Consider the following 27,098-nt stretch of genomic DNA (forward strand, 5'->3'; position numbering starts at 1 on the left):
ATCGACTTTGCTTCACGCAGTAAAAGACTGGCACTCACCAAGTCAAGTTACCTTTATTTATAAAGCATGGTTAAAGACAACCGAGGTCGACCAAAGTGCTTCACGGAATAAAACGACAACCAAAACATCAGATGAACTGCATTGTCATTTATCTGGTAAACATGATGCATTTAACAGAACATTTTGCCAGAAACAGCTCCATGTTAATTCTACTGTTACACGTTTGCAATAAAACCATTTTTTTATTTATTCATACAACAAATGGTTCACTCGCCCTTTTTTGTTGCATTTTACACCACTAAGAGTTGTATATTTGGGGGTATTGGCTCGTCTGAATACCGTCTCCCTTCTGCACATTCAACAAATCCTCTCATTCAAGTTATTAGCATTTTTTTTTTGTTTTCCTATTAGCTTAAGACCAAAACGTTCCCACAGCTGTGGTGTCTGGCTTTGCTGTTAAATCTATGACATGAATGTTAACAGAAGAACAGATGGTACGAGTTAAGGCCTCGAGGTAAACTGCTTTGTGCCATTAAATCAACGAAAGAAGGCTGTGCAAGTGCTGGAAAATTCTTTGTAAGTTTCCTTTAGATGTTGCTATACAGCTGAATGGGAAGAAACCTAAATACAGTGCAAAATAATCCCGGTCACCTCAGATTGTTGCAAGTGGGGCTGATTGTCCCAAAAATGTAAGATTAAAGAAGACAATCGCATTTTTCAGAGTATTTTTGTGCTGTTATGTTAATATTTCAGTACAAAATTGCTCTATTTGTAAGCATTTACTATAATAAATGAATGGCAACAAATTAAAGACGTGACCATTAACCTGGCACAATTCAGCTTCCTCTGTTGTGAGGCACCAGCATCAATTTTCCAGTTCAGCAAATACTACAGAGGTGATGTACCTAATACAGACTGATAGCTCAACTCATCCTGTCCGGTTAGCTCAATAATCTCTGGAAACAGGATGGACCAGAGCTGTGATGATCCCTGCAACAACCAAACTCCCTGCTCAATTAAAATGCATGGTGTAGTTAGCATTTTTTCCCATCAGGCTAACGTAGCCTACAAGCAGCTCAGCAGCAGCAGGGTGAGACAGGGCAACGCCAGCAGCAGGAGGGCTGTTTCTTCATGGAGGGGGGCGGCTGAGTCATGCACGTCATGTCCACAAAAGGCATGCTCCAACAGCAGATGAGTTTCAGCAGTGATGCCTGCAATGAAGGAAGAAACGCGGATTCACAATCTCAGAGGTGTAAACTGCAGCTGACGGTGTGTGAGTTCATCTCTGCATTGACAATGAAATATTTCAGCCAGATGTGCAGATACACACCGTGCTGTGACCATTCGTCCCACAGGTGCTGAGAGTCCTCGTCGTGATGTTCATGATGATGATCTGGGTCTGTATTGGACACACACACACGCTGGCTCTGTTAGACTAATGTCTGCACTAACAGCAGCCATGCGAGTCCATGGCAAAAAGGAAAAGCTAAGTTAAAGTGGTGCAGAGTGCAGGGTTAGCATGCGTGAGTCAGTAAAGACAGCAGGGAAAGGATTAAGAGACCTAACGCAGACAGGGAATGAAAGGAAACAGCTGTTTTGACCTTGAATGTCAGCGTTTCACCACACTCACGTGCACTGAAAAAGTAAGTTATCATATTGTACATCCGATTGAGTTCAAAGCTTTTATTTGTGGCACACAAAAGGAGTGCATCCTGGAATTGTGTTGTAGACTCTGAAGGATCTCACAGAAGACTTGTGGGTGATAAAAGAAAGCAGCAATATGAAGACATTTAAAGGATAAAACTCAAAAGATGATATCTGAATGTTACATTATTCTGAGAAGTGTTGGTCATTTTATTCATGTTGAATAACTTGGAGCAAACACTGCAGTGCTTCGTCCTGTAGCTGTGTTTGCACTGTATATATAAAGGATAAAGAGGACTCCATACCATTTGTGTGATGCCACAGCATCCGTTTGAGCTCCCTGAGGGCCTGGGTGAGGTTTTCCAGCTGATCATGGAGGCTGATGTTCTCCTCTATCAGGGCATGGATTGTATCCTGCAGCTCAAAGCTCCAGCTTTGCAGAACCAGCAGAGTCAGGGGCACCAACAGAAGCACTGGCCTCAGTCCTCTCATAGCGACCACCGCACACAGCCTCTGTCACATCTTCACTGACACCAGGCCATCCTCCTCATCGGTACATCTGAATCCCTTAACGATTGGTACGGGATATTTATCAGCTTAGACTCAACAGCGGTGGGGGTTGACAACAGTCTGATGTTTAATTCCAAAGCCATGAGTGGAAAGCTGCCAGCGGGCTGCTTTAAAATCTATCTAATCATTCCACATCAGTGGCCGCAGCAGCAGAAGGCCTGTTTGCTTTAATATGATCTTCTTTAAATGAAAGCGATATGCTTTTTATAAAGTGACCAAAAGCACAAAACAAGGAGCAAGGTACGCCTTTTTAAGAATTTATAGGAAATATATCAAAACCTGGGCAAAAAAGATGCCAAGTCTCAACTGTTATCACGCATAATGCAGACATTATACAGATACAAATACGATTCTGCTCACTTCTGCCATGTATTATCCAAGCATGTAAACGCAAATCAGAGATGTGAAGGCAGGAGAAGAATCAAAGGACAACTGGTTACCCATATGCTAACACTTTAAAATGTTGACAATGCAAACAGACTGATGCACCTCTAGTCCCTGAATCTATATATCGGAGTTTGATAAGCTGAAATAGTCAAGACCTTCCGATCACTCCAGCCACAAAACAGAAGATGTGCTGATGGAGCTGGCCACTGTCAGGCTCTTTTATGCATTTTGCTGATGCTTTTATCCAGAGGTCTTGTCTCTAAAGCGTGGCGTGATGCTGTAGATATAGAGGGTACAAACTTGGAAATAGGTCAGTTAAACCAATTGCCCGCTTGTTGCCCTACTTCTAGTCGCTACAAATCAATCCACATTATGTTGAGGGATGTTTCGAGCACAGAGCAAAGCAACAGAATATGAGCCCAATAAATTAACACCATGGGTTTTTTTTTTTGCACAAATGTACTATCAGACAGAAATGATTAGACCAGCAAATCTCTTCACTGGATAACAATGTTAAAATTCAAAACCCATTATTTATACTACTCAACTGGACATATTGTGGCTAGTTTTCATTTATATATTGCTAAAAGGAATTAATGTCAGCGTGAAATTTTTTTGGGAAGAAAATGATTAACATATCAAATGAATGTTGTTCAATATCTGTAAAATCTGTATATTAGAATGCACAGACATAAGATCCAAGACCAGTTAAGACTCAGGACAACTTTGGGTTTTTTTCCAAACAAAAAGCTTTTATTTATTCATCTTGAATATCATTTTATGCTGTCTTGGTAGCCCTGGTGCGCTTCTTTTTCACCACAACTGGCTTCTGGCTCTTCAGAATAGCGCTCGCACGACGAAGGGCAGCCTGAGGAAACAAACAGACTTAAAATCTTAGAATTGTTCAGAGATCCATCATAGCTCATGGCAAAAACAAAAATACAAACTAGATATGACATTTTGCCCTCTAAAATGAGAACTTCAACTCACCATGCGCAGGTCCTTCCTGTAGCTGTTCTTGCGAATGATGTGCCTCAGGCTGTTGAGGGTGGCACGGGAGTTCTTGTTGATGGTGATCTTTTCATAAGAGGTGGCAGGTTTGTGCTGGCCTGTGTAACAAGAAAACAAAATAAACACTTCAACTCAAGGACAGTAGCAGAAGACTTACAGAACAGATATATATATCATAAAAAGATGCTTCACATTTGCTCGTACAAGTCGCACGTACATATTTTTTGCACTTGATGGCTGATTTAAAAAAAAAAAAAATCTCAACTTAAACAAAAAAACGGACGAGAGGTTCTCCCGTTTACACTACCTGCACGCTTCTTCAGCACCACCACAACACCCTTGCCATCAGCAGCTGGCTGCACACCAACAGTCTTCTTGTGCACCAAGCCATTGAAGCGGAAAGAGTTCCTGGACTTCAGGTTGTTGGGCTCCTGCATTAGGAATATAGATATTTTTAGAGTTTGTCACAATTCCACCTCCTCCGCCCTTCTTCAAGACAAATAAGTGATTTGGAAATAGCTATTGGGTGAAGGCTTATAGCACATTTTGGCCTACTTCAATATGTGGAAACAGTTATAATCGCTGCTTTGCAGGCCCACATCTATACTCACAGTGCTGTAGGTCTGTCCGTTCCTCTTGATGAGGAAGCTGGAGCAGTTCCTGATGACCATCCACTGCAAATGGGACGACATGTTGAACCTGGGCAAAAGAGCGAGTTTAAAAAAAAATTAAGACTGTGGCAGCAGCGGGCAGCTTGTAGCCGTTCGCGAATGACAGGCGTCAAAGAAGTTTGCCATCATTTCTGGAAGAGCTGAATGTGTTTTCCCGAGTTTCGCCGATTAAACGGATTTAATCATGATATTGAGAGGCAGTAAATGTTTAATCAGATTAAGTTAATTTCCAGAAAACCCCATTAAAATTTAGCACAGCTCGCTAACGTTAGCTTCTCTGCTCATCCCGGTGGACCAGACCACGACAAGGCCTAAGCTAAGAGACGAGCTTACATCTTTATGCTTTCTATACTATAAAGAGCAGACACACTTACTGTCACAATATGTATGCAACAATTAATACAATAACAATATCCTAACTGTATTAGTGTAAACTGAACTAGGGAGAGTAAAGAAGTAGATTTTAATGAGCGGCTATTAGCAGCCGAAACGACCACGTTACCTTATAGCGGAGGAAAAGGACCAGAGAGACCGGAAACCGCTTTACGGAACCTATATCTGAGATTCGTACGCACATAAAGTCATCACTTTACAGTCACGTTGCAATATAAACCTTCCATATACATATTTGAATCATATAAACCAAATAATAGTTCATTTTATGGTACTAATATTAATTTTATGGCACTGCAATGGATTTTTATTGTAATTGTATAGAGTACTAGTTATTTGCACAAACAGCGGAGGAATACCTGCTCCCGTTTGTACGAAACGGTGACGTCATTGACATGCGCCGCGTGTTTACAGACTAGTCGGAAATCAGCTCCAAATTATTTCGCCTAAAACTTAACAGTGGAGTGTTATTGATACTAATGAACGAGCGCACATCAAACAAAGACAGAGTAGATTAGACGTTCAATATCGAGGAAATATATGTTGGACTTGTTTTTGAAAAGTATTTAGTCCGGATGTGATTTTAGAGAATGTGAAGTTGTATGAGGTGAGAGTCATCTGGAAAAGTATGTATTGTAAAGCTATGCTCTGCTTTGAAATGGCAGGTGGGGGGTCTTAATGTGAGAGGCCAAGCATGGATGAAGAAGACGATCTGGACACACTTGGTGAACAGCTGTATTCTCTGATTTACCCCAAACAGAAAGAGAATGCTGGAAAACTCACAGGTGAGGGGTGATCTGCGTATTCTGTTCCTAGAAATAATCTTCTATATCATATTAAAGATATATAGCCCTATTATTAGTATTAGTTAAACCTACTATGACAGTAAATTTGCCATGAAACTGAAGTTTTGGACCCTGCCCCTGTGCCTCAGGTATGTTGCTGGAGCTGCCAGCTCCTGTGCTGAGTCAGATGTTGCAGGACGAGGCCATGCTGACAGCAGCTGTGGAGAAAGCCCTCAGAGCCCTGCAGCTGGCAAAGGAGTCCAGGTACATGAATGATCAGGATACATTGGCTGTGATCTCTGATGTTGTTCTCACGATCTGCTGGAGCCTTTCTCCCAGTTTGTTGGTCACAGTCCTGAGTGCTCTGATTACCACCGCAACCACTGCTGCTTTCAATTCCCACATCTTTTCAACTTCCTTGGTGTTTTTGAGCTTCTCATATTCCTTCTTCTTGATGTTGCTCCATGGCTTTTGGAGATATCTCCCATTTTGACTTTGGGCTTCTAACCTATACTCAGCACTGATGTTCCTTTACACTATTCCCGCCACTTGGTTATGATGTCCCATGTATGCCGTACCTGCCTGCGTCTTACAGCCTGCACCTGGGGTCCTGTCCGGTGTGGTAGACCCCAGCCTCTATTGCTCAGGGCCTGTTCTTCAGCTGCCATGATTAGTGTCTCCCTGCTGTCTTTCAGACCAGCCTTTTCTAGCCACCGGTAGGACTTCCTGATATCTGTCACGTCCATCTATGGATGGTATATGCTGTGCAGAGGCTTGCCCTTCCATGACAGTTCCTCTTCGCCTCCCCTGGATTTCAGCAGCCTGAGATAGTAGCTTAGCAGTTCATCACTGGGGACCATCTCCCTGATGCATTCCTGGATATTTGTTGTTTCATCCTGTAACCCTGCATGCATTGTGAGAAGCTTCCTTGTCTTGGCTTTTTTTTTTTTATACGTACGGCCGTATGATCAGTGCTGGCATACAGCTTGATGTCGTCCATTTAGAGGAGATGGCTGATGGTCACTCCACCTTTTTTTTGTGATGATTTAATGTTACATTCATGAATTGATGAATTGATACTTTTGGTGTATTTTGTTCACCATGTCAGCCTCAGATATGTGATTTGATTCTCCCAGACCTTTCACATTGTGACGTCTGATGTTACTGTGCCTCTTTACAGTGAGGTTACATACAAGGACGAGGATGATGTGTCTGTGTCCTCCGACTCTCTGGGGGAGCAGCTGTTCGAACTGGTGGATGTTTACAATACCGGCCACTCGCAGAAAATCACAGGTGGATGAAATGTCCTCACACTCAATAAATAATGATGATTCCACTGTATTTGCAGACTAGCTTGACATTTTCCATGCTTCACTATGGTTCCATTTGTAATATTACAGAGAAAACGGTGAACGGAGTAACGGTGGGAACACTGTTTCTCCAGTTTGATGAAACTCTTAAATGTCTTACTGTAGGAGGCTCATTCATCGAGTTTCTACAGAGGTTTAATCTTTGAACTGATTATTATTTGGTGGGACAAGACAAGACATTTCGGTGGTGGGGAATATCATTTTTTTTCTTCAGGCTGCTTATGAGTGACTTTATTAACATAAGTTTAAGGTTGTTTCTGTCTGTTTAACTTAACTTAAAACACTATGAAGTGATATTAAAGCAACCCGGAGTGGTCTCTTTAATTAAATAGAGATATTGGTCTTTTGTTTACATTTTTCAGTTCAATGATTTTTTGTTCCAATGGTCAAATAAGGAACTAGAATATATTTTTAACTTAGCAAATCATCAGTGACTTTAATTGTCTCTCAACCTTCACTTTAAACGTGGGGTTAAATTAGTCAGAAAAACAATGATTTCCTCATCAGATTCAGCTGCTGTTTGTGTCCAGTGCTAATTGATAAGTCTCAGCATGGTGGGATGCTTAGCTGAGATGGGAAACATTACATTCATTATTATGAGTGTTAGCATGTTGCCATGCTAATAGTAGCATTTGGGTAAAAACATCACCATAGTTCCGTCCATTGTTCATTACTGAGTCATTATTTCTATATCGTCCACAGGGATGCTTCTGGAGCAGCACAAAGATGCAGTCTTGCACCTCCTTTCAGACTCCAAACAGCTGGAGGAGCAGGTCAACATCGCCCTGAAGACTCTAAAAGAGTATGTTTACTGCTGGCTGTGGGGTATACTTGGATTTGCTTTGCTTTCTCTGTGTGAAAGCTTTATGCTCCTTCATTTCTGGCCCAGCCTTAAGCTTTTGAGCCAGATAGAAGTTCAGATTAACATTAGAAAATACTGAGGAACTAATATTGATTGGCTGCAATAACGTCCCTGCCTCCCTTTAGGCAGAACGTAGAGGAGACGGACGTCAGTGACTCATCAGAGGCTGATGACATGGACAGACTGGGAGAGAAGCTCTTCTCACTGGTGGAGGCGATGGATCCTCTTCACGCAAATGATGTTACAGGTGACTTAACTCTGTGAATTCAGCATTTTTTTATTTTTTTTTTATCCAGGATGCAGCATCTTTTGAAGTGTTCCTCACAGCTTGGGCCTTACAAGGTGTTGAAAAAGACTAGATTACCATAAGCATAGTACTAAAGATCTCATTTGTGTTGTTATGCATGTGTGTAGGCATGCTCCTGGAGATGGACCCAACTGCTCTCCAACAACTAATCAGTGACCGCACAATGCTGGAGGTCGCGGTTCAGAAAGCACAAGCGGCACTGGATACGTAGAGCCGAGCCTTCTCTTCTCCAACGGAAGAGGACAACACTTCACACGCGGATTAATAAAGCAATGGCGTTGATAAACTCCGATTTGGTTGCACTACATGTTCAGACGACTGCAAAGACGGTTTAAAATGGATAAACAGAAAATAACTGGAAAGCGTCCATCAAGCTGAAAGGAATTTAATGTTGTCCCTTTGTGATTTCTCACATGAATGGACTGAGCATGTGCCAGCGACTAATGAAAACTAATGATCCATCAATTCTGCTCCGCCTGAGAGCAGACCTTCAACAACAAGAGGTCAGACTCATTGTTGCTGGAGGAAATTGTTTACAGTGACCCACAAGAGAGGATTTCTTGGTGAGGATCTGAAAAACGTGTTAATCTAAACGCTGCCAACCATTATATAAATCGTTTTGTTTCGTTTTCGCACCGTTAGTCACAATGATTCAACTGTATTTCCTGTGAGAAAATACTGCAGGTTATATAGGACTAAAGACGTTCTGTATTTTTAGCCATTTTTTTGCGACTGAAATGTCACAAACGCCACGGGATGCATTGCACAGACACAGACATTCGTGATGCATATTGCTAACACATGTATGGGCTGTGTGTCTCTGCAGCTGCAACAGTTGGTTTGTGGGCAAAAGTGCAATAGATAACTCCCCAATCCCCCCCCCCCCTTACATATCTCACATTCTGAGCTGTAATCATACTGTAATTATACTTTGTGTGCGTAAACAGTTGTAATGTAACAAAAAAAAACCTGCGGAAATGTTAATGACGCAGATACGCGTTTCACCCTCTCAGTGAAGCGGAACAACTTTATGTCGTGCAGAAACATTAAGACGGAGAGTTCATGGTGGATTCTGCAGTCACCCTACAGTCAGCCTCATAATGAATTCTCATTAACCTTAGGAAAACGGCTCAGCCCAGTGAAGAGTTCTAGTTCTAGCATCAAACTGGAGGAAAAACATCAGAGAGTGATCAAGTGTTGGGTAGCGGATCACACCTGTGCATTCACAGGTAAACCAAGAAGAAATGCATGCAAACGGCAGTCTGATTAGACTGTATTTTTGCATTTGGTATGAATATTCCAGGGTTAAAGACAATGAATAATGAGGACTTGTTTTAGGTAAGTAAATAGAAATAATTTGTTTGTTTTATTACCTTTGATTTCCAGCTGAAAAATGAAGGTAGCGGTTGTCCCTGGTGGACAAACTGTCTATTGTCTCTATTTCTGAATTACCTCAAACCTGGCTTGGCTTTTCTTTCCGACTGTTCCTCAATATGCATCAAGTGTTCTATATTACACATTAACCATGGTTTGGTAGTTTGGTGGATTACTTGTGTTTGGGATTATGTAATTCCATAACTAAAAGTGAGAGAAAACAGCCAGTCCTGGTTACTTGCACGTGCAGCGACGGAAACATTTTCGTTCCATTTTCAATGGAAATGATATAATAAACTTTACATAAATGACTGTGTTTCTCCAGTGTATGTAAACTCAGACTGTCAGTTTTCACCAGTGACTTAATATTTGTTTTTAAATGCTTTTCAGATTGGTTTACTCACACTTTTCTAGACGAGAGAAAATCCTCTGACAACAGCAACAAAAAACTACATTTCCATCATCCCTCATCTTGTTAAATACACACTGAACACCTCATTGTGTGCCAGCACTGGTCTGTTTGACGTCGCCTGTTGTTAATGCTAAAAATGCAAAATATTTTTAATTTGCAATGAAATATCATCCCAATTCTTTTTCCTGGCAGGGTTTTTAGTAAAAGTGCAATATGTCCAGTATTCGATTTGAAAGTAATCCAAAAGGATCTACTAACGTCATTTCAAAGTAATCTGACTCAACCCTGACACTGTCTATTCAGATGGAAGATGAGATCCAATAAGACACTGGACAACATTTCAGCTGCTTCACGTTATATTTAAGCTGGGAATTCAGTTTTGGGGGGGAAAAAAGAAAAAGAAAGTCAGTTTATTTTAAAAGACATTTTATGCAATTAATGAAACCATTAGACGTCTATTTCAAAGTGCTACAGAGAGCAAAAAACACCTTTTCTACCGTTTGTTTCCACCCTTCATATTTCAGGTTTTCTGTCAATTTTACAAGAGGAATCCTACATCACATGAAAACAACTGCCTAAAGGAAATCTTTTAGAATCATAAACCCGAATATTTGGGACCCAGTGTTGACAGATGGAGAATTAAAGTATTTAGAGTACGACCAGCTCACAGTTCACAATTTAGATAAAGATTTATTTATATGCAGAAGCGGCCGATACAAATGATCAGAAATATGATTCTCATCATCTTTTCAATCATAAATGCATTTTTGTCAAAGCCTATCAGAAAAATTAGTGGCCTCTCCACACACACACACACACACACACACACATACACACACCTTTATGCCTACAGGTCATAAATACAATCAATCTGATATACAAATATTTGGATAGATTCATTTTCAGCAACATTTAAAATGCGTCCGTTATCCTGGATCCCGCTATTCTGACCACCACCCCTCCATTTCGTGTTATTTAAACTCCTACGGAGAGAATTTAGAGCTAAACATGGACCAAAAGACCTTGACACATCTTACAGAGTGAAAAGCAGATGGACACAAGACATTTTAAATAAATATCTGGAAGGAGCGGCATCCTAACACTGCAGACCTTCTCTTTCCGGTATCATCCGACATGCTTTCTTTACTTGGAGGCTGGGTGAAAGAAAAGCCAACAACACAGCTACACAAAGCACTATTGACAAAATTCATTCCAACACAAAATGCCCTCCCCAGTGAACCGAAGAGCTGCACATACAATGTCCAAAATATGAAACTCAAAAAAGGTGTCACTTTCTTTCAATCCTTCACGCATACCATTAGACATTTGGACTTCAGACGAGAAGAGAAGAGTGAAATGGGACATGGGGGGGGATTATTCTGTTAACAGCTTTATATTTGAGGGGAAAGCTGGGCAGCTTTAGTGGAGCAACACTTTTATTGTACACCAAATTATGCCTACATAAACATAGAAGTTTGTGTATGAACCCATCCATGGATAAAATTCATTATTCAACTCTGTTTCCTGTTTGGATACGGGGGGGGGGGGGGGGGGGGGGGGGGGGGGAGCCCTTCGAGGAAACACCATGCCTGTGCAACAGTTAACACCTACTGGGGTTAAGAAAAAGAACTAAGTGGTTAAGCTTTTGGACGAAGACCGACAGAATGGGATTATGCTCTTCTTGAGTGAAGAATCCTGAAGACAGAGAGCAGTACGTCCATGTGCTTTCATTTACTCTCAACAAGGATTTCTGTCCAAGTCTGTTTACACAATCTCTCCGGTAGATTTACTTCAAAGCCGGGTACTGGCGCTGACCACCCAAGCGGCCGGAGCGTAGTCCACCTCTCGATGGTGCACTCGTCTGGAAAAACAGCACCGAGGACACGCGATTATGAAGTGGACTGGAGGCAAGAAATATGAGCCACTGTGAACTAACTTTTAAAACTATACCTGTGCAAACTGTGCAGGGTTATAAAAGGGGACGCCTCCAGTGGGCGCCGTTCCCTGGGCAGGATGACTCTGTCCAAGGAAAAGCAGGAATGCATTAGAATGTTATTCTGACATTACAGACAAGAGGATGCACTTGCAACACCACACCATATACCGATTTGCCAAAAAAAGAAAGGGAAAAGTGGGAAAGCAGTGTGAGATGGATCCACAGTGAGGCAGCATTCCAAACCACTGTTATGGATATTTTAGTAGCCATGCAAGCTGTGCGTTAAGTTAATAATGCTGTGAGCGACGGAGCTCTCCTGCAGCAGCCTCCAGCATGCTGAACTCTGGTCTTTGAACATTTGAATGTTTCACTGCTATAAACAGGATTTATACCCCGACGGCCAGCTCTGTGGAGCTGTACTTTGACGCTTTGAACTAAACGCTTACGTCAACAAACTTTCACTGATAGCACTAATGAGCCAATGTTCATCATGTCAGTGAGATAAAATAACGTCAAAATAGAGCTGATGGGAAGATCATTTATTTATTTAATTTTTTATAGGTATTTGGTCAAATCAAATCAGAAAATTCCACCATCTTGGAACCATAAAACCTTTGAGCCAACCTATTAAGGAAATACTGAGATATTTTACCTGATAAGTAGAATCTTTGCTGGCAGCATTTGAGGGAAAGTCAGAGGACTACAAAAGTCATAACTCCTCTTTTTGAGTTCTTTTATTCTATTCATTTATTTCTACAAAGTTATGTCGCTAGACAAGTTCTTTTTTCCTTTATTTTCCCCTAAAACAGATACAGAGTTCAATTATCAATGCTGGAGACAACAGGAAAGTGAGCAGGCAGACAGTGTGGGTTTAATGGCCGACAAAGCTTTGGGTGTAAATGGTGAAGCATGCTGGTAATGATGTGGCGAGCCAGGAGAGGTGGGAGTGGACTCTTTAAGGCCCAACTAGAGGTACCTGGTTTAAATGCTGACTCACTTCGCGAGATAAAGAACTCATTGAGCTAGAACGTGAGAGCTAAAGAAAGAAAGAAAGAAAGAAAAGAAAAAAACAAAAAAAAAAAACAGTAGACAGAAACACAAACCCATTTTAATAACCTCCCATGCACTGGATTAGATCCGTTTCCACTATCCAACAGTTCAGAATGAAAATGAATTAGAAAATTATGGCTCTTGAAAAAGAGAGACATGAAGAAACATCTTACAGCAGCACACGGAGCAAAAACTGGAATTATTCAGGCATTTGGCATGATAATGAGGACATATTTTAGGTTGACATGCAAGCATTTTCAAGATCTTTCCCTCTTACAATACATTTTCAAATGAGCAATCTGCACAGGCTGTTAGCTGTTGAGCATCATGTCTCATTGTTGGCACAACTGTAGCAACAGCAGTTTGGGTCTTACCTCCCCGGACTGTGAGCCATCAGTAACGGGAGGACCTTCTGGGGCTGGCGGTAAAACCGGCGGGTTGAACATCTAAACAGATTAAAGTGCAACTGAAGAGATTCCGGACGAGTAGAAATTTGGTTTGCTACTTTCTATAGACTGGTTTACTAAATCCCAATGTGCTGCAAACTTCATTTCAACACCTTAAAGGCTCTCTGTGATTTCTTATTTCATTAGTATCAATTTACTATTTGGTTTAATGAAATTTAATGCTAATACATTTAAAAATCAACAATGTGTTTTTCTATCTACATTAAAAATTTTTAAAAAAAAAACCATTAAAATACTAAAACAGTAACCTGTGGTGCAGCGCTGGTGTTCGGTGAATTCTGTTCTTGATTTCCTCCTTCACTGCCCTCCAGAGGTTGTTGATCGTCAGGAGCTTTTCCAGGAGAAGACAAAAATATTTAATGACTTTTATCATTACAGCTCCATCTTCCAAACAGAAATCACTGCTAAGGTCTACAAGGCTCTGACACACCAAAGCAACATCAAGAGCCAGCAGTGATGAAGACATCCCTGCAGTTTCCTCATGTCGCCTGCAACCAAAGTAGCACTTGAACACATCGCAAAGACACCAACTAGGACCTATGAGGACGCAACTCTCCACAATAGGAGGGAGTCCTAAAAAAAGCTAATTTTCCTAAAGTCAGTTCATCATGTGTTCAGTTTTTAGCATTTCTCATATATATAGCTCAGATAGGTGTGCTGGAATGTGTCTCATGGACTCAAAAACCTGCATTTAATTTTGAACTAGCACGTTGGCAGATTGTTTTGTACATTTATGCTTTTTATAGAATAGCTTCTCGCACATTCAACACACATTCAACTACAGTAAGTGAAGGATTAATGTTAAACTGTATCTTTAGAAACGTTGTTACAAGCAACCGGTTGTGAAAATAGATAATTTGTTTCCATTTCTTTAGCTGCATCTTGGCGACTCAAGCCTTTCGCACCGTACTGTATATCACGCTATATGACAACCTATTTTTACATCCTCATTTAACTCATAGTAATTAAGGACACACACCCGAACTAGGCACAAATAGGTTAGTAGGCATGGGCATTGGTGCCAAAGGAGCAAAGATGTCTGCTGGAGCAGGGGCCATTCCAGATGGTTGAGCTGTTCTACTCGGGTTCAGAACATCCACATATCTGCTCTTTGTACCTGAGAAGACAGGAACACATCTAAGTGGAAAAATACACATCCAAGAGCAGGTAGCTCTACTTTCTCATTACTATGCAGGGTTAAATCCAGTGTTTGTGCAGCCAAAAGCCAGAGTGAATAACCCTCATCTCACCTGCCTTCCTCGAGAACATGTTGACAGGCGGACCACTATTTGGTGGACCAGAAGGCCCTCCAGGACCAGGAGGCCCCCCAGGACCAGGCATCTGAGGCATCTTGGGGAAGCCAGAAGGAGGCGGAGGGATGGGCTTACTCTAATAGATGAGATGAGGAAAAACTTGTTGATCCAGAAAGTTTTGAATTAGTCTCGTGAACGAATTTAAGATCGACCAATCATTACCGACCTCCTCCAATGGCTCATTCAAGTCAACCCATCTCTGCTTCTTTTCATCCCACACGATCTGACAAGAAAGTCCAAAAAGCTTCAGCAATACAGTCGTACTGAAATCAAAATGTTAAACTGTATGCAAAGCAGATTGGAAACATGGAAATATAACAACAACAAAATCACCGATGGGTTTTTGTCATCTGGCAAGTGAGCCTCATTCTTCCCCTTCCCAAAGATCCACTCCCGCCAGCCACGACTCTGTGTGCAAAGAGAAGAAACACAGCACTAAACACTACTGAACACTGGCTGGGCACTGGCCGGGGCCCTAAAAACCATAATGTTTGAAACGCTAACCTTTTTTGGAGAGTCTCTCTTGGCTTTCTTTGCCTCCTCTTTGCGAGGCTGTTCGGGAATAGAGGGCGGAGGTGGAGAGGCCTGCTTCACAGCGGAGTTGCTCCGCTCCCGTCCACCAGAATGAGTTGAAGATTCCGAGGCTCTGCGAGAGCTGCGTCCCGATGGCTGCACAACAGGAAATATGGATAAGAACTAAATGCAGTATATATTTCTACCTTCATTTAGACCTTTCCACAAAAAAAAAAAAAAAAACTGATTCACAGGGACCCCACTCGCACTACCCAGATTAATTCTATAGTTTTAATATTTCGTATGTGTGCAGTATGTTAGCGGATAAATCAGGACACACAAACCTACCATGTGCATTGAAGATTGTGAAGTAGTCCGTGTTCTGCCAGAACCCTGCAGGACCACAAAAAAACAGACATTTAATAAAACTCAGGAATGTAAAGCTGTGTAAGTAAGCTTTGAGATATTCAGGCTGGCAGACACTGACCATGTTAGCCATGTGGTCATACAAGTCCATCTGAGGTGTGAAGGTGCTCCTGGGTGGGGAGGATGATACCGGTTGAGCGGTGTACATCTCTGGAGGGCCCTGGGATGACTGCTCCACTGGTGGCATATGGCCAGGAGAGGGTGGCATGTGCTGTGGCATCTGAAATGGTGGGTGGTTCATCTGCACAGGTGAATGTGGCACCTGCGAAGGAAACATGTGCGGTGACATCTGGCCCACTTGCTGAGGAGGGCAAGGCTGCTGGTGGGCTCCTGGATACACCTCTGGCTGGTCGAGTTGAGGCTGGAAGGGGGGAGCGGCAAAGCCCGGATCCTGTGGAGGGAAACCTGGGATAGGGACCTGGCCTGGTGGCCCGCTAGGGGGAACTGGGTAGAACTGGGGCGCATCATTGGAGGGTAAGTGTTGAGGAGGAGCCATCCCATCTTGGAGGATGGAGGTGGGAGCTAGAAAAAATAAATAAAAAATTAGATTTTATATTTCCCAAATCTTTTTCACAGTACAGAGTTACACACGGACAAAAGCTTGAACACATCAACACACACCAGGAGGCATCAACTGTACTGCTTGTGATGGAGGCCCAGGCAGCAGTGAGCTCATGAGGGGGTTGTCAGGGGCGGAGCCATCCACCCCCAGCGGCATGCTGTAAGGTTCTGGTGGAGTCGGTTGGTCAAAGTCAGAACTTTCGCTGATGCAGTCGAACTGTGCAGGAGTTGTTCTGTCCATGCTGTAAGTAATCACACCCGTCTGAAATAAAAAAATTAAAGAAAAATATTTAAAATAGCAGAAGAAAACAAACTGATCAAACATCTAAATGCATACAAATGACAACGTACGTTTAAACTCTACACTTTAATTCAAGCATTATTAGTTAAGTTAATTTATGACTAAGTAGAATTACAGTCCAAATATCACTTTGGAAATACTTATTTTCTAGATACAGCTAAAATCTGAATTTCCATTAATCAGCACATGCAACTAAAAGTACTTGTTCTCTTCGCTCTCTTTCTCACCCTGATCTGTCGATCCAGCTGTCTGAGGTGAGTCAGCCATTCAGGCTCAATGAACAACTCCTGCTCTGGCCTCTCCTTTAGTTGTGGATCGAAAAAGCGCAGCTTTTCCGACATCTGTCAATAAACAGAATAAAAATGAGGTGTCAGCAATAAATCTTTTCTTTACTCTTCAAATAAGAAAAGGGAAAGCTGCAAATGCAAACCTGTATGATCTGACTGATGAACACAGGAGAGTAGTAAGAAGGCTGCATGAGGACAGTCTTTGAGATAACTTCACAGTAGTGAAAGGCCTGGGCACACAGGCCAGCTTCAGCCAAGCGGCATGCATAGATCAACTTGAACACCTGATGGAGATAAAGTGCAGAGAACTTGTTCCTTAGAAATATCCCAATAGTAAACAACAACTTTTTTTTTTGGCAACTGTTCAAATGAAAACCTACCTGGAAATTGGGTAGTGAACAGTACTGGGAGCCCAGAGACTGAGCATATTCATAGGCCTCAGTCCTTTGGATTGCTTCATTGGTGGCAAACTGATTAAAGGCCAAACTGAAGAGAAGAGAAAGACAAAGTTACATGTGACTTTAGGGTGATCTCAAACAGCCCCTTAATGCTGTGTGTCTCGAGCTGTCGGGCTAACCTGTGGTTGGAGCCAACCAAAACCATCTTGGTGCTCTTCTTTGTGAAAACTCCCAGACCAACTTGGGCCATCAGGTAGCAGAAGTGTGCAGCGTCAGTCAGCCCCTTCGAAGCTGTCCAATTGGAAAACCAGTGTAGAGATTAAACAGCTGCTTTATCTGTGGTCAAGGGTATGGATGCTATTCAGTTAAGCGCTGTTAAATATGGGATTTTTGACACAATCCTACCGAGAGTGTCTCCCATGGTGGCGATTGTGCGAGTATCCAGGTCCAGGGTGTGTGTGAGGTTTGACAGCACCATGGCCAGGTGAGGCCGCCAGTCACCCCACTTCTCCTCACCACAGCACTGCGCGTATACAACATATAACTCAACTGAGATAGCAATAAAAACACGTTGTACTGTACACCCAAAATATAATTCCTGCAAAAAGAACGAGTAAAAGAAGCACAGAAGGCCGAAGCAAAGCTTACAGTGGCTGATGCAGGCATCCTTCCAGACATCAACTGGTATATTGTCTGAAGAGGATCATTCATGGGTAAACTGTTGGCAAACCTAAATAATGACAAAAAAAAAGTATAAAAATCTGTCAAAACCGTCAGTTAGGGGAAAAACCGGGCTTACAAGTCATAACCTATGTCAAGGGTACTTCACCTTGTCATGACACGTGCATGTGTCCTGTTGTCCATCTTACTGGCCAACAGCAGGGCGTGACCCCAGAGACCTCCCTTCATGGCCGCTTCTAGTGCATCCTATTCCACAGTCAAAGTCACAAATATTTCAGACCCCAAAAGTTCAAATTTAATCACAGCAATACAGGCAGCGCGAGCATTTCTTACTTTTTTGCGGCCAAACAGTAGCAGCTCCCTGAACCGTTCCGTTTCCTTGCCAACATTTTCTGGGACAATCATAAAAGTGTCTGAGAGAAGGGATAGAGGTCCGGCTCCAGGCTCCTCCTCAGCTCGTGCCAGCGGTTCGTTGTTAAAATCAATTAGGTTGGCTTCATTCGGACTCTTGCCCGGTAGCCAGACAGATCGATGCTCCTTCAGCAAGAGGTCAGCGATGTCTGTGCCGACGACAGTCTAAAGACGGAGACAACCACGATAAAGATGTCGTTTCAAGCCAATACCAGAAGTCTTATTTTTGATTCTCAGTTATGTCTGCAAAGATTTACCCCATTCTGTCTGCACAACAGTACAATGAAATCCCAGAGAAGACGGGCAGAGTCTCTATCCAACAGGTTGTTGTCACGGGAACATTCCAGCGCTTTGTTCTGGGAGAACTTTATCACATCCACCTTATGAGTCTCTTCCCTGGTGGCACAGTGCAATATGTTAGGCAGGACAGTGGGGACGAGTAGAGCTAATGCGATATACATGCTAACACCAAGAAACTCAAATGCAATGAAAAAAGCCTTCTTTTGCACAAGTTATAATGCCACTAATTCAATCCAAAACATCTGCAATATATCTTTGTGTTCAATTGTGAACTTGATTGCAGATTGAAGGGCTGCATTATACGAACATGTGCTTTGAGACTTATTTATAAGTGTTATTGACTGAAAACTATTTCTGATGAATCAAGTGAGCAGAATACACTTACTTAACAAGAGGTCCAGGGAAAGCTCGTAGTTCTGCTTGATCCGAGGTATCCTGCAACATGGTCTAAAGATGGTTGAATTAATAAGTTATATGATCTTTACATTAGATCTTCACATTTTTCTTTTACTCTCAACAGTCTCTAAAAGTTGTAAAGGTTCTGTCTAAAAGGCAGACACCAACACAAGTTCAATCTTGTATTAACAAGTTAATGGAACCCCACTTTCTCTGCACATAATGAAACACCAACATTAACACCCGAATGCCTGCAGAAATCCTGAAAATCTCCCCCAGTGTCCCCAGCTCTAAATGATGCAATCTTTCCACACAGCAATTAACAACAGCTCCCTAGAATAAGGACCTAAATCTAATCTATTAAAACATACTTCCATGTTGTAGATCTCAACCAGAGCAGGCTGTCCAGCTGAGGGGAGATTAGGCAGAACCTGAACCAGGTGACCCCCAGGTCCAAAGCGGGCACAGCGGTGGGGTATGGTGAACTTCTCCGGGGTTGCAGGACGAGGGGGAGCTAGGCGGGAGTTAAGGAGCAGACTCTGATGAGAAGCCTGCTGGCATTTAGATACTGAGAGTTGAAAATTATACTGAAACTTACGTTGCTCAGGGGCAATCCATGTGCTGTTTGCAGAGTACTCTGAGGGATAGAGGTACTGACTGTAGTTCTGGGAGGCATCAGTCTGATTTGGGTATTGCCCATATGAGTAGTCCACAGCCAGAGTGGATGCTGTGGTGTCGTAGACTGCAGACACTAAATCAGGTTGGCTCCTGTACACCTGGCTCTGCAGCATGGGACAGAATATAAATTAATTTAAAAAAAAAAAAAAAAAAGACAATTTAAACCATAAAATCCAAAATGTGAAGCAAGATATGTTTACTCATTTTTGGAAGTTCATCCAATCAAATGCTGTCAGAATGCCCCATATGGTTCTGAGATTGTAAAATCCAATTCAATCTGATTATACTGAACAACTCTGCTGGTCAGTAACTGCTTCAACAACAACAGCAGCAAATTTTACAATTTAGAGAAAGACTGATTACTAAACAGGGCACAAAAATACAGGAAGTGAATAGAATGTGAAGTTCAGTTAAAACCGATTCAACAGCTGAGACAGAAAACAAATGAATCAACAAATGAATCAATCAAATTAGTCCTGACTAATTATCATATTACAGCCTGGTTGAAGTGACTTATTGGGGAGTTTTGTTTGCAGATTCAATCGAGATATCAGACTCAACTACCCTCATACATCAATGTTTTGCTGCAGAGAACCAGCCACAAATGCTGCTTCAAAGAATCATGAAAGAAGGCAAAGAGCCCGCCCCCTGAAAGTGTAGTAGTACCACAAGCTATGGAACAGACTCCTTCTCTACATCCCTGCAAAGTGATTGAGCCAAACAACAATACCAAGTAAAGACACCTTTAAAATGCATGCATGACATAATTTACCTGTTGGGATCGTGAGCTGAAGCTGCTCCGTCTGCTGTGGTGACTCTGGGAGCTGTGCGCACTGTGTGCTGACTGCTCACTGTGTACGCTGCGTCGGTCGAAGTCATCACCATATGCGTCTCTACCTCGACGATTTTCATCGTCAAAACTGGTATCGTAACCAGGATAATACCGCCACTGGTCATCATAGCCATCTTTTCTGTGAATACAGTATTTGTTAATAAAATAATTGACCTTTTGTCAATCATACACCAGCAATCTCATTGTCAAACCACTCAAGATGAGGAAGGAGTTTCAAATGCATACCTGGAAGGATACATTTGCTGATTATAGTAGTTGCTTCTATATGCTTCATCATAATAGGACCAGTAGGACTGATCATAGTATCCTCTGAGTCGTGGGTCATATTGTCCATAGTTGTAGCCTTTCCAAAGAAAATATTGAGAGAATAAAATAGGATTATCATCCAATAATACAATAATATGTTTAGGATTGATTTCTTTAGCAATTTATCTTGAAATATTATTAAACAAAAATATTCAGATTCATCTTGTACTACCAAATATTTGCTGCTTTTAAGTCAGTAGCTCATACCTCCATAATCATAGTGTTTGGGATAATCTGCATAATATTCACTATAGGCACTTCGGTTTGCTCGTTGGTAATCGTCAGGATAGCCTTGCCTTTACACAAAAGCAGAAAAAGGTGGGATTTACAGATCAACCATCTGAACATATTTAAAGGGATACTTTTCATAAAGTTCATCAAAAATCTAAATTTAAAATCATACATTATATATTAGACATGCAATGCTTTATGAGTAGTGCATTGCATATAAATTGTGAGAGGAACTTCAATTAACCTTGATGACGGTCTGTCAGAGTACTGACTGGCTCTTGAGCTGGGTCGATCTGGTTGTGGCTCCCTGTACTGGTAGTTTGGATCACGGTAACCTGGGGCCTGCCCATCATATCTGCCATACCAAGGATCAGCTCTGCCTCGGTAAGGACCATCCTATGGAAAAAAAAAAACATTCATAAGCAGGGTTGTTGCGTAGAAATCATGACAAAGGTCGCCCATGTCTGGTAGTCTTATCAGCATTATGCATAAAAAAAAAAATCTCCTGAACAATAGTAAATGGACATTTGTAAACTAGCAACAGAAAAAAGGACTAGCACTTACTTGATAGTATGGCTGTGCTCTTGGATCCCCAGGTGGAGGTGGGTACTGGCCAGGAGGAAAGGGAGCTCTGCTATCTGGACCTTCTCCATAGTTACCATAATAGCCACTGTAGGCCTGCCCTGGCACAGCAGGAGGAGGTCCATAGCCCTGATGGCTGCCTGCAGCGGAAGGTGGTCGAGCTGGCTCTGCTGGAGTTGGCTGGGCTGCCCCTGGAGGTACTGGCCCTCTCGGCCCTGGAGGGTATGCAGTGGCAGGTGTAGGAGCACTCCCTGCAGCAGGCCCTTGTACTGGAGTTGAATACTGACCACGAGAAGGTTGTGCTCCACTCACAGGAGCAGAAGGGGCATCTCTATGTCCCTGCAGTGCAGCCTGAGAATCTGACGTCTTAGAAGATTCACTTGGGGCATGCTGGGGTGTTACGGCTGCTTGGGAGGGTGTAGGTTGTATCTGTGGGTTAGTTGAAGAGGCTGGGGTCTGGGCAGAAGCATTCCCATCCGCTCTTACCCCCTGCTGAGAATCTTTGGTGACCTGTAGGTAAAATCCATTACTAGACTGCGGAGACTCATGTAGAGAGGAAGGTTGACCGGATGCTTGGTTTTGCGAGTGCGATTGGTGCATAGAAAAATCAAGCAGTTCATAATTTGATGGCTGATTATGATTAGAGATATAAGCGGTCACAAGAGAAGAAGCCTGTGAATTAATCGGGATAGCTGAGTGGCTATCTTCACCAGATGATTGGCCCCTTGAAAAAGGAGGGTGGACTAACTGAGACTGCGGCGGAGTCGTTATTTCTGATTTTGCAGCTTCAGTGTTTTCTCGTGTCAAGTTGAGTGGACCTTGGCTAGAAGTTGAGGAACAGAAAGCCACGGTACCAGAAAAGAGTGGATTTTGATTGGAAGGTACTGAGGGTGGTTGGGAGGTACTGCCAACCTGCCCTTGTACAAGTGATCTCTCAGGTGGGGTAGTTTCCCTTTGACTACTCTGACTGGATGATTGAGCAGGATTACTGGGAGGAATCACACTGTAATTGGATACCGGCGGGGCAATTAAAACAGGCTGATGGAGCAAACCAGACACAAGGAGAGATGCATAGCCCAGGTTGCTTTGAGAATCAGTTGGCTCTGCATCACTCACCTTTGGTGGGTTCTCTAGGTTCTCCAAGTGTTGTTGAGATGCTGGCTGGATTGTCTGGGAGGACTGTAAGTCCAGCGGACCATCCTCTGGCGGTTGGATGACATCAGCACTGGGCTCTCGCAAAGGGGCTAAAACTGTTGGGGCTGCAGGCGCGAGCAGGATGTTTGCACCCAAGCTTGCAGGATCATTTTGAGCCCACAGAGTTGTGGCAGGACTCTCACAGGGTCGATTGGCTCCAAAAGCTCGGGATGAAGGCCGAGAATGAGAAGGAGCCACTGGGTGTGTCAGAGGGGGTACTCCACCACCAGTCCCTGCAGGCTGGGGGTGTCCTGGAGCATAAATATTTTCCATGTTATCTGGTGGCTGTTCCAAGTTGCCGGCGGTATAATCGGTGCCCCCTTCTGCCACCATTTTAGCCCTATCAACCTCAGCAGGACGCACCCCAACAGCATGTGAGCGCACTGGTTCAAAAGAGCTATTAGCACTGGTTTGAAAAATACCAGTTGGTTTGGGAGGGCTAGGTGTGGGAGGCCACATCTGCTCTAAGGAGCTCTGTTGCTTGGCCGCATCTCCAGCTGGAGATGTATCAATTTGCTCAAAGTAACCACCAGCAGCAGCAGACGGATTAGCATCATCAGTGAGGCGTGGGCTTTCCTGTTGAATAAAGGTACCTACGACTCCCTGGTGCCGACGAGTTCCACTTCCACTTCCATGGCTCATATTACTATAGTTGGATGATACACTGGCAGACCTCATTGGTCTTGGAACAGAATCTGGAGTTTCCAGGTTGGGACCAGTTTCAAACTGGTCTACTCCATGGGATGCAGAAGCAGCAGGACTGCTGTGAGTTTCACTGGGCAAAACTTCCTGGTTTGGGACACACTCCAAATTCTCTACATGGTCAAACTGCGTATCAGGAGGCTTCTGTGTATTTCCCTGTGAAAGATGACTGCCCTCATTCAAATAAGGTAAGCTTGGATTATCTTGAGGAGAAAGTCCTTGGTAATCCAAAGAAATATCAACATGGCCACTATTGCCTTGTGGGCTGCTGTGATGCGGAAAAGATTCAGTTACACCATTCACTGCTTTGCTTCTCTCACTAGCCAGTGTTTCCTCATTTTCAACATCACTGTCTTTGAAGAACATTGAAAGTGTACCAGACTCCTGAGAGTATGGATCTGAGGCAGGGGCAGAACTAGGCCCAGGGTCTGAGCTGGGCACCTGTTGAGGTCCAGCAGCGTCAGGAAGGGGCTGAGGGTGGCTCAGGCCAGTGCCCATTTGGTGGTAGCCTGAATCATGCGGAGGGTGATTGAACCATGAGTCTTGGGGGGCAGACATTTGACTAAAGTAATTCTGAGTATGGAAATGTGAATTATGCTGCTGGGGTGCATTTGGATCTGACCACTGGGAACTTGGTGATTTTACCAGATTTTGAGAGGGGGGAGGAGCTTGATTCTGTGGATGCCCAGGCTGGGTTGGAGGGATGGGGGCATTGTGATGTGGTGATTGGCTGTGGGAAGGGTACATCTGAGTGTGTGGAGCTATATTTAAAGGCTGGGGTTGAGGATCACTAGTGGGCTGGAAATAATTCTGAACTGATGGAGGGCGACTTGAGTGATCAGGGGCCCATTGGGAAGAGGAGGAGGAGGGAGGCAGTGGCTGGAAGGGCATAGGATGAGGAGGGGGCTGTCCTTGAAATTCCTGGACGAAAGGTGTCTGAGTAGGTGTTGGGGCAAAAGCCATAGGTGGGGATTCTGTGGATGTTGATGGTGCCTGTTCTTTTGAATTAAAATAGCCCTGTTCACTATGTGAAGATGCATATCCTGTGGGACTTGGTGCTAAGAAAACACCAGGGGACGCTGCACTATGAGGGTTGAATAGGGTCACGCCTGGCAGAGAGGATGGTGGGGGACCTGGTGGTGCAGCTGGGACATCCTCCAGTGTCTGCGGTTGAAGAGGAATCCCTGACCCAGGTTGAGTGTACATGGTGTTAGCTGGGGTTTGAAACTGCAGAGGGTTGCTGCTGGGTATTGTTGGGAGACCACCTGCAGCCATAGGGGGAGGAGTTCTAGCAAAAGCAAAAGGGTCTGTCATGGGTTGGGTAGCAGGAGGCATAGTGGGTGGAGCTGCTACTGCTGCTGCTGCTGCTGCATGCTTTTGAGGCCTGGTCCTTCGGAACATATTGGGCCCAGAGGGAGGAGGGCCAGAGGCTCCTGGAGGTCCAGTCCGAGGAGGGGGCTGCATATCTGCAGAGCCGACAGGTCCGCGGACCAGGTCACTGTAATATGTATCACTGAAGAGAGATCAGGCGTAGCTGGGTGAAGAAAAGCAGAGAAGCAGTGGTTAAGAAAATCCTGCACGTCTCATAATGGACTTCACCACACCTTTATTTGTGTAAATAGTACAACGTGGCAATTTCTACATCAGCAATCACATACTGTGACAGTAACACACAGTACCAGCCAAAAGTATGGACGTATGTGCTCATTCAAAATGAATGATAAGGTGCATCCAAACTTTTCACTGCCATTGCACTTAAAGTACCATACTGAACAACAGTTATGACAGATTCCAATGAATTCCAAACTTTACCATCAGCTGTCCATGTCAAATGGTTTGTAAATGTCTGATCCTCAATTCAGTATGTAGTTAACATGCTTACAAGATGAAATGTGTCACAAAATCCCCAATAATATCTCTTTAGTGAAAATAGATAGTTTTCTATGAAAAAACAACAATCAAATCACTTTTGGGTTTTTTTGTACAATCAACAATGCAATTCTTAAGTTGCTCAAATGCTTTTTATTGTCTATAATCATATGTTTTAGTAATTTTATGTCGTCCCAAAGCCCATAGGAAATTGTTTTTTTAAAAAGTAAGTTTAAATATGCTGCTCCCTCGATTAACTTCCAAAAAGCACCGTTCAGATAAAAAATCACAGTGAATCTTCTGTTGAAATCTCAGGCATACTACAACAATCTGATAAACTAAACAGGGGGATCAATAACGGCCACATGTAACATTGGAGTCAAGTTAGCCAGGTGAGTTATACGTGATCCCGGACCTTTCTAGCGACCGGGTTATAAATTCATCAAGAGCTGTTGCAACCTTGTAAGCTAACGTTAGCACTGACCACATCTCAACTTGCAAAGACTAAAAAAAAAAAAAAAAGTTAGATGTAAACAATTAATTGATCACCAATATCTGAACTCTGTTATATAAATGAGGTGAACTGTCTTTGGTCTGGCGCGACAATAAGTTACAGTTACACTTTAGGCTACATAAGAAGAAGGGTCCAGAGTGCTTGACTTAATAGCTAACGGGAACGCTGCACTGCTCTACATGTCCTGAACGCCATAGCCAGCAAAACACTGACATCTTTAAGTCGTCAGATATTCTCAAATCCTTGTAGGAAAACCACAGCATTATGCCTTTCGTAACAACTCCGCATTGACAAGCACACACATCGCTAAGTTAGAGGTCTTTTGCCACTCGTCGAGCGTAATTTAACAGGTTCACTGCCTGGTCAGCTAGCCTAGCATCACTGCTTAGTTAGCATTGCTAGCTGACTAGCCAGCGCTAACTACAGGGTAACAGTTAAATATCTCTTCTTGACACCAGATTTAAATCTTCAGAGTACAGCATCATTAAGTTTGTTAGATATTTACTCTCACCCGATGTCGAAAATATGTACATATAAAAATAAATTCTTACATATAGGCAGGACAGTGAGTCTGACACACCACCACCATCTTCAGTGAACACATCCTACTAGGCTACGTGTACAAGCGGCGTCACGGGCCAAACAACCATTGCGTCGCCACGGGGTGGGGCTTGTTAAAAGTCCTCCATGTAGTTCTCTCAATCAATATAAGTGTGCTGAAGAACTTACTTTCGAATTGACTCGGGTTTATCCTAGGAAAATGCTATGATTGTTTACCCGTTGCCCAGGCAAAGAAGAACTGAAACTGAAGCCTTCATTTTAATAAACAATTTAAGGGGAATAAAGGGGGGTTGCAAATAATGGCAACATGTGTTTACACTCAGGTAAGGCCCCAAGATACAGTCACGATAGTATAAATTATGCACTGATTAATGTCTATATAATACACAGAGTTGCAAACATATAGTTGAGGGCTTTCTATTTGTTTGAGGCACATGTTAAAAAACCGTCAGTGAGGAAGTAGTCCAGGCAAAGTAGCGTTTTACGACAGACTAATTGCAAAATAATTTTTTTTCAGTTTAGATCATTTCTACGAGGTGTCCAGAACAACATACTAAAAGTCCTAAGAAATCCTAGTTGAGGAAATATGTTATATTCTCATGAATCCGAGATGTGTGCCAATAAGGCCAGACAACAATACACCCCAATGGGGCTATTTTTTTTCCTTTACTCCTATCAAAATTAAACTTGAATAGAATGAAAGTACCCATGAAAAGTAACATTTTTTGTATTACAAGTTTCTTTGAAAATGAATTTGAATATGCAAATGAGCTATACACTAA

At 42.8% G+C, this 27,098-nt stretch overlaps 4 protein-coding genes across 7 annotated transcripts in view; 2 read left to right on the top strand and 2 right to left on the bottom strand.

Annotated features, from left to right (window-relative positions):
- ark2n (arkadia (rnf111) N-terminal like PKA signaling regulator 2n) overlaps window positions 1–3,206 on the top strand; it is a 111,118-nt gene extending 107,912 nt beyond the window's left edge. Inside the window, exon 6 of the transcript XR_011909094.1 lies at window positions 3,192–3,206. The gene's annotated coding sequence lies outside the window, so the exon portion shown is untranslated. The remainder of the gene's footprint in view (window positions 1–3,191) is intronic.
- Window positions 3,207–3,326: 120 nt separating this feature from the next.
- Window positions 3,327–4,820, bottom strand: rpl28 (ribosomal protein L28). Its single transcript, XM_072372144.1, has 5 exons — window positions 4,786–4,820; window positions 4,224–4,311; window positions 3,920–4,043; window positions 3,592–3,710; window positions 3,327–3,469 (listed from the first exon to the last, which is right to left on the bottom strand). Exons 2-5 carry the CDS (start codon window positions 4,302–4,304, stop codon window positions 3,380–3,382), a joined length of 414 nt encoding a protein of 137 aa, XP_072228245.1. The 5' UTR covers window positions 4,305–4,311; window positions 4,786–4,820; the 3' UTR covers window positions 3,327–3,379.
- Window positions 4,821–5,076: 256 nt separating this feature from the next.
- Window positions 5,077–9,682, top strand: LOC140277262 (uncharacterized). Its single transcript, XM_072372224.1, has 6 exons — window positions 5,077–5,461; window positions 5,611–5,725; window positions 6,642–6,754; window positions 7,534–7,633; window positions 7,819–7,940; window positions 8,108–9,682. The coding sequence occupies exons 1-6, from the start codon at window positions 5,371–5,373 to the stop codon at window positions 8,209–8,211; spliced, it is 645 nt and encodes a 214-aa protein (XP_072228325.1). The 5' UTR covers window positions 5,077–5,370; the 3' UTR covers window positions 8,212–9,682.
- Window positions 9,683–10,456: 774 nt separating this feature from the next.
- On the bottom strand, window positions 10,457–26,349 carry sec16a (SEC16 homolog A, endoplasmic reticulum export factor). 4 transcript variants are annotated; one of them, XM_072372380.1, is made up of 32 exons: window positions 26,307–26,348; window positions 22,593–24,906; window positions 21,459–21,986; window positions 21,139–21,290; window positions 20,871–20,959; window positions 20,583–20,700; window positions 20,277–20,475; window positions 19,425–19,608; window positions 19,198–19,340; window positions 18,816–18,877; window positions 18,388–18,526; window positions 18,053–18,295; window positions 17,868–17,965; window positions 17,687–17,768; window positions 17,444–17,561; window positions 17,218–17,329; window positions 17,021–17,126; window positions 16,784–16,924; window positions 16,581–16,694; window positions 16,113–16,314; window positions 15,553–16,013; window positions 15,414–15,458; window positions 15,057–15,221; window positions 14,886–14,960; window positions 14,719–14,775; window positions 14,490–14,628; window positions 14,219–14,356; window positions 13,488–13,570; window positions 13,147–13,218; window positions 12,699–12,758; window positions 11,737–11,805; window positions 10,457–11,647 (listed from the first exon to the last, which is right to left on the bottom strand). In XM_072372380.1, exons 2-32 carry the CDS (start codon window positions 24,834–24,836, stop codon window positions 11,573–11,575), a joined length of 6,513 nt encoding a protein of 2,170 aa, XP_072228481.1. In that variant the 5' UTR covers window positions 24,837–24,906; window positions 26,307–26,348; the 3' UTR covers window positions 10,457–11,572. The 4 variants fall into 4 exon arrangements, with proteins under 4 accessions (XP_072228481.1, XP_072228479.1, XP_072228478.1 ...); XM_072372378.1 differs by having other exon boundaries at window positions 12,720–12,758; window positions 21,459–24,906; window positions 26,307–26,349; XM_072372377.1 differs by having other exon boundaries at window positions 21,459–24,906; window positions 26,307–26,349.
- Window positions 26,350–27,098: the final 749 nt, after the last annotated feature.

Source organism: Leuresthes tenuis, unplaced genomic scaffold (assembly GCF_036924035.1).
Source record: "Leuresthes tenuis unplaced genomic scaffold, fLeuTen1.0.hap1 SCAF_19, whole genome shotgun sequence".
Lineage (NCBI taxonomy): Eukaryota > Metazoa > Chordata > Actinopteri > Atheriniformes > Atherinopsidae > Leuresthes > Leuresthes tenuis.

Excerpts from the sequence above, each read along its gene's own strand:
- rpl28 (XM_072372144.1), bottom strand. The coding sequence starts at position 4,304 with ATGTCGTCCCATTTGCAGTGGATGGTCATCAGGAACTGCTCCAGCTTC. Across the intron at positions 4,044-4,223 it reads ACGGACAGACCTACAGCACT|GAGCCCAACAACCTGAAGTC; the intron begins GTGAGTATAGAT and ends TTCCTAATGCAG. Across the intron at positions 3,711-3,919 it reads GGTGCTGAAGAAGCGTGCAG|GCCAGCACAAACCTGCCACC; the intron begins GTAGTGTAAACG and ends CTTGTTACACAG.
- sec16a (XM_072372377.1), bottom strand. The coding sequence starts at position 24,836 with ATGCAGCCCCCTCCTCGGACTGGACCTCCAGGAGCCTCTGGCCCTCCT. Across the intron at positions 16,925-17,020 it reads GTTCACTACCCAATTTCCAG|GTGTTCAAGTTGATCTATGC; the intron begins GTAGGTTTTCAT and ends TATCTCCATCAG. Across the intron at positions 11,806-12,698 it reads TGAGTCAGCATTTAAACCAG|AGTCATCCTGCCCAGGGAAC; the intron begins GTACCTCTAGTT and ends TTCCTTGGACAG.
- LOC140277262 (XM_072372224.1), top strand. The coding sequence starts at position 5,371 with ATGGATGAAGAAGACGATCTGGACACACTTGGTGAACAGCTGTATTCT. Across the intron at positions 7,634-7,818 it reads GCCCTGAAGACTCTAAAAGA|GCAGAACGTAGAGGAGACGG; the intron begins GTATGTTTACTG and ends GCCTCCCTTTAG. Across the intron at positions 7,941-8,107 it reads TCACGCAAATGATGTTACAG|GCATGCTCCTGGAGATGGAC; the intron begins GTGACTTAACTC and ends GCATGTGTGTAG.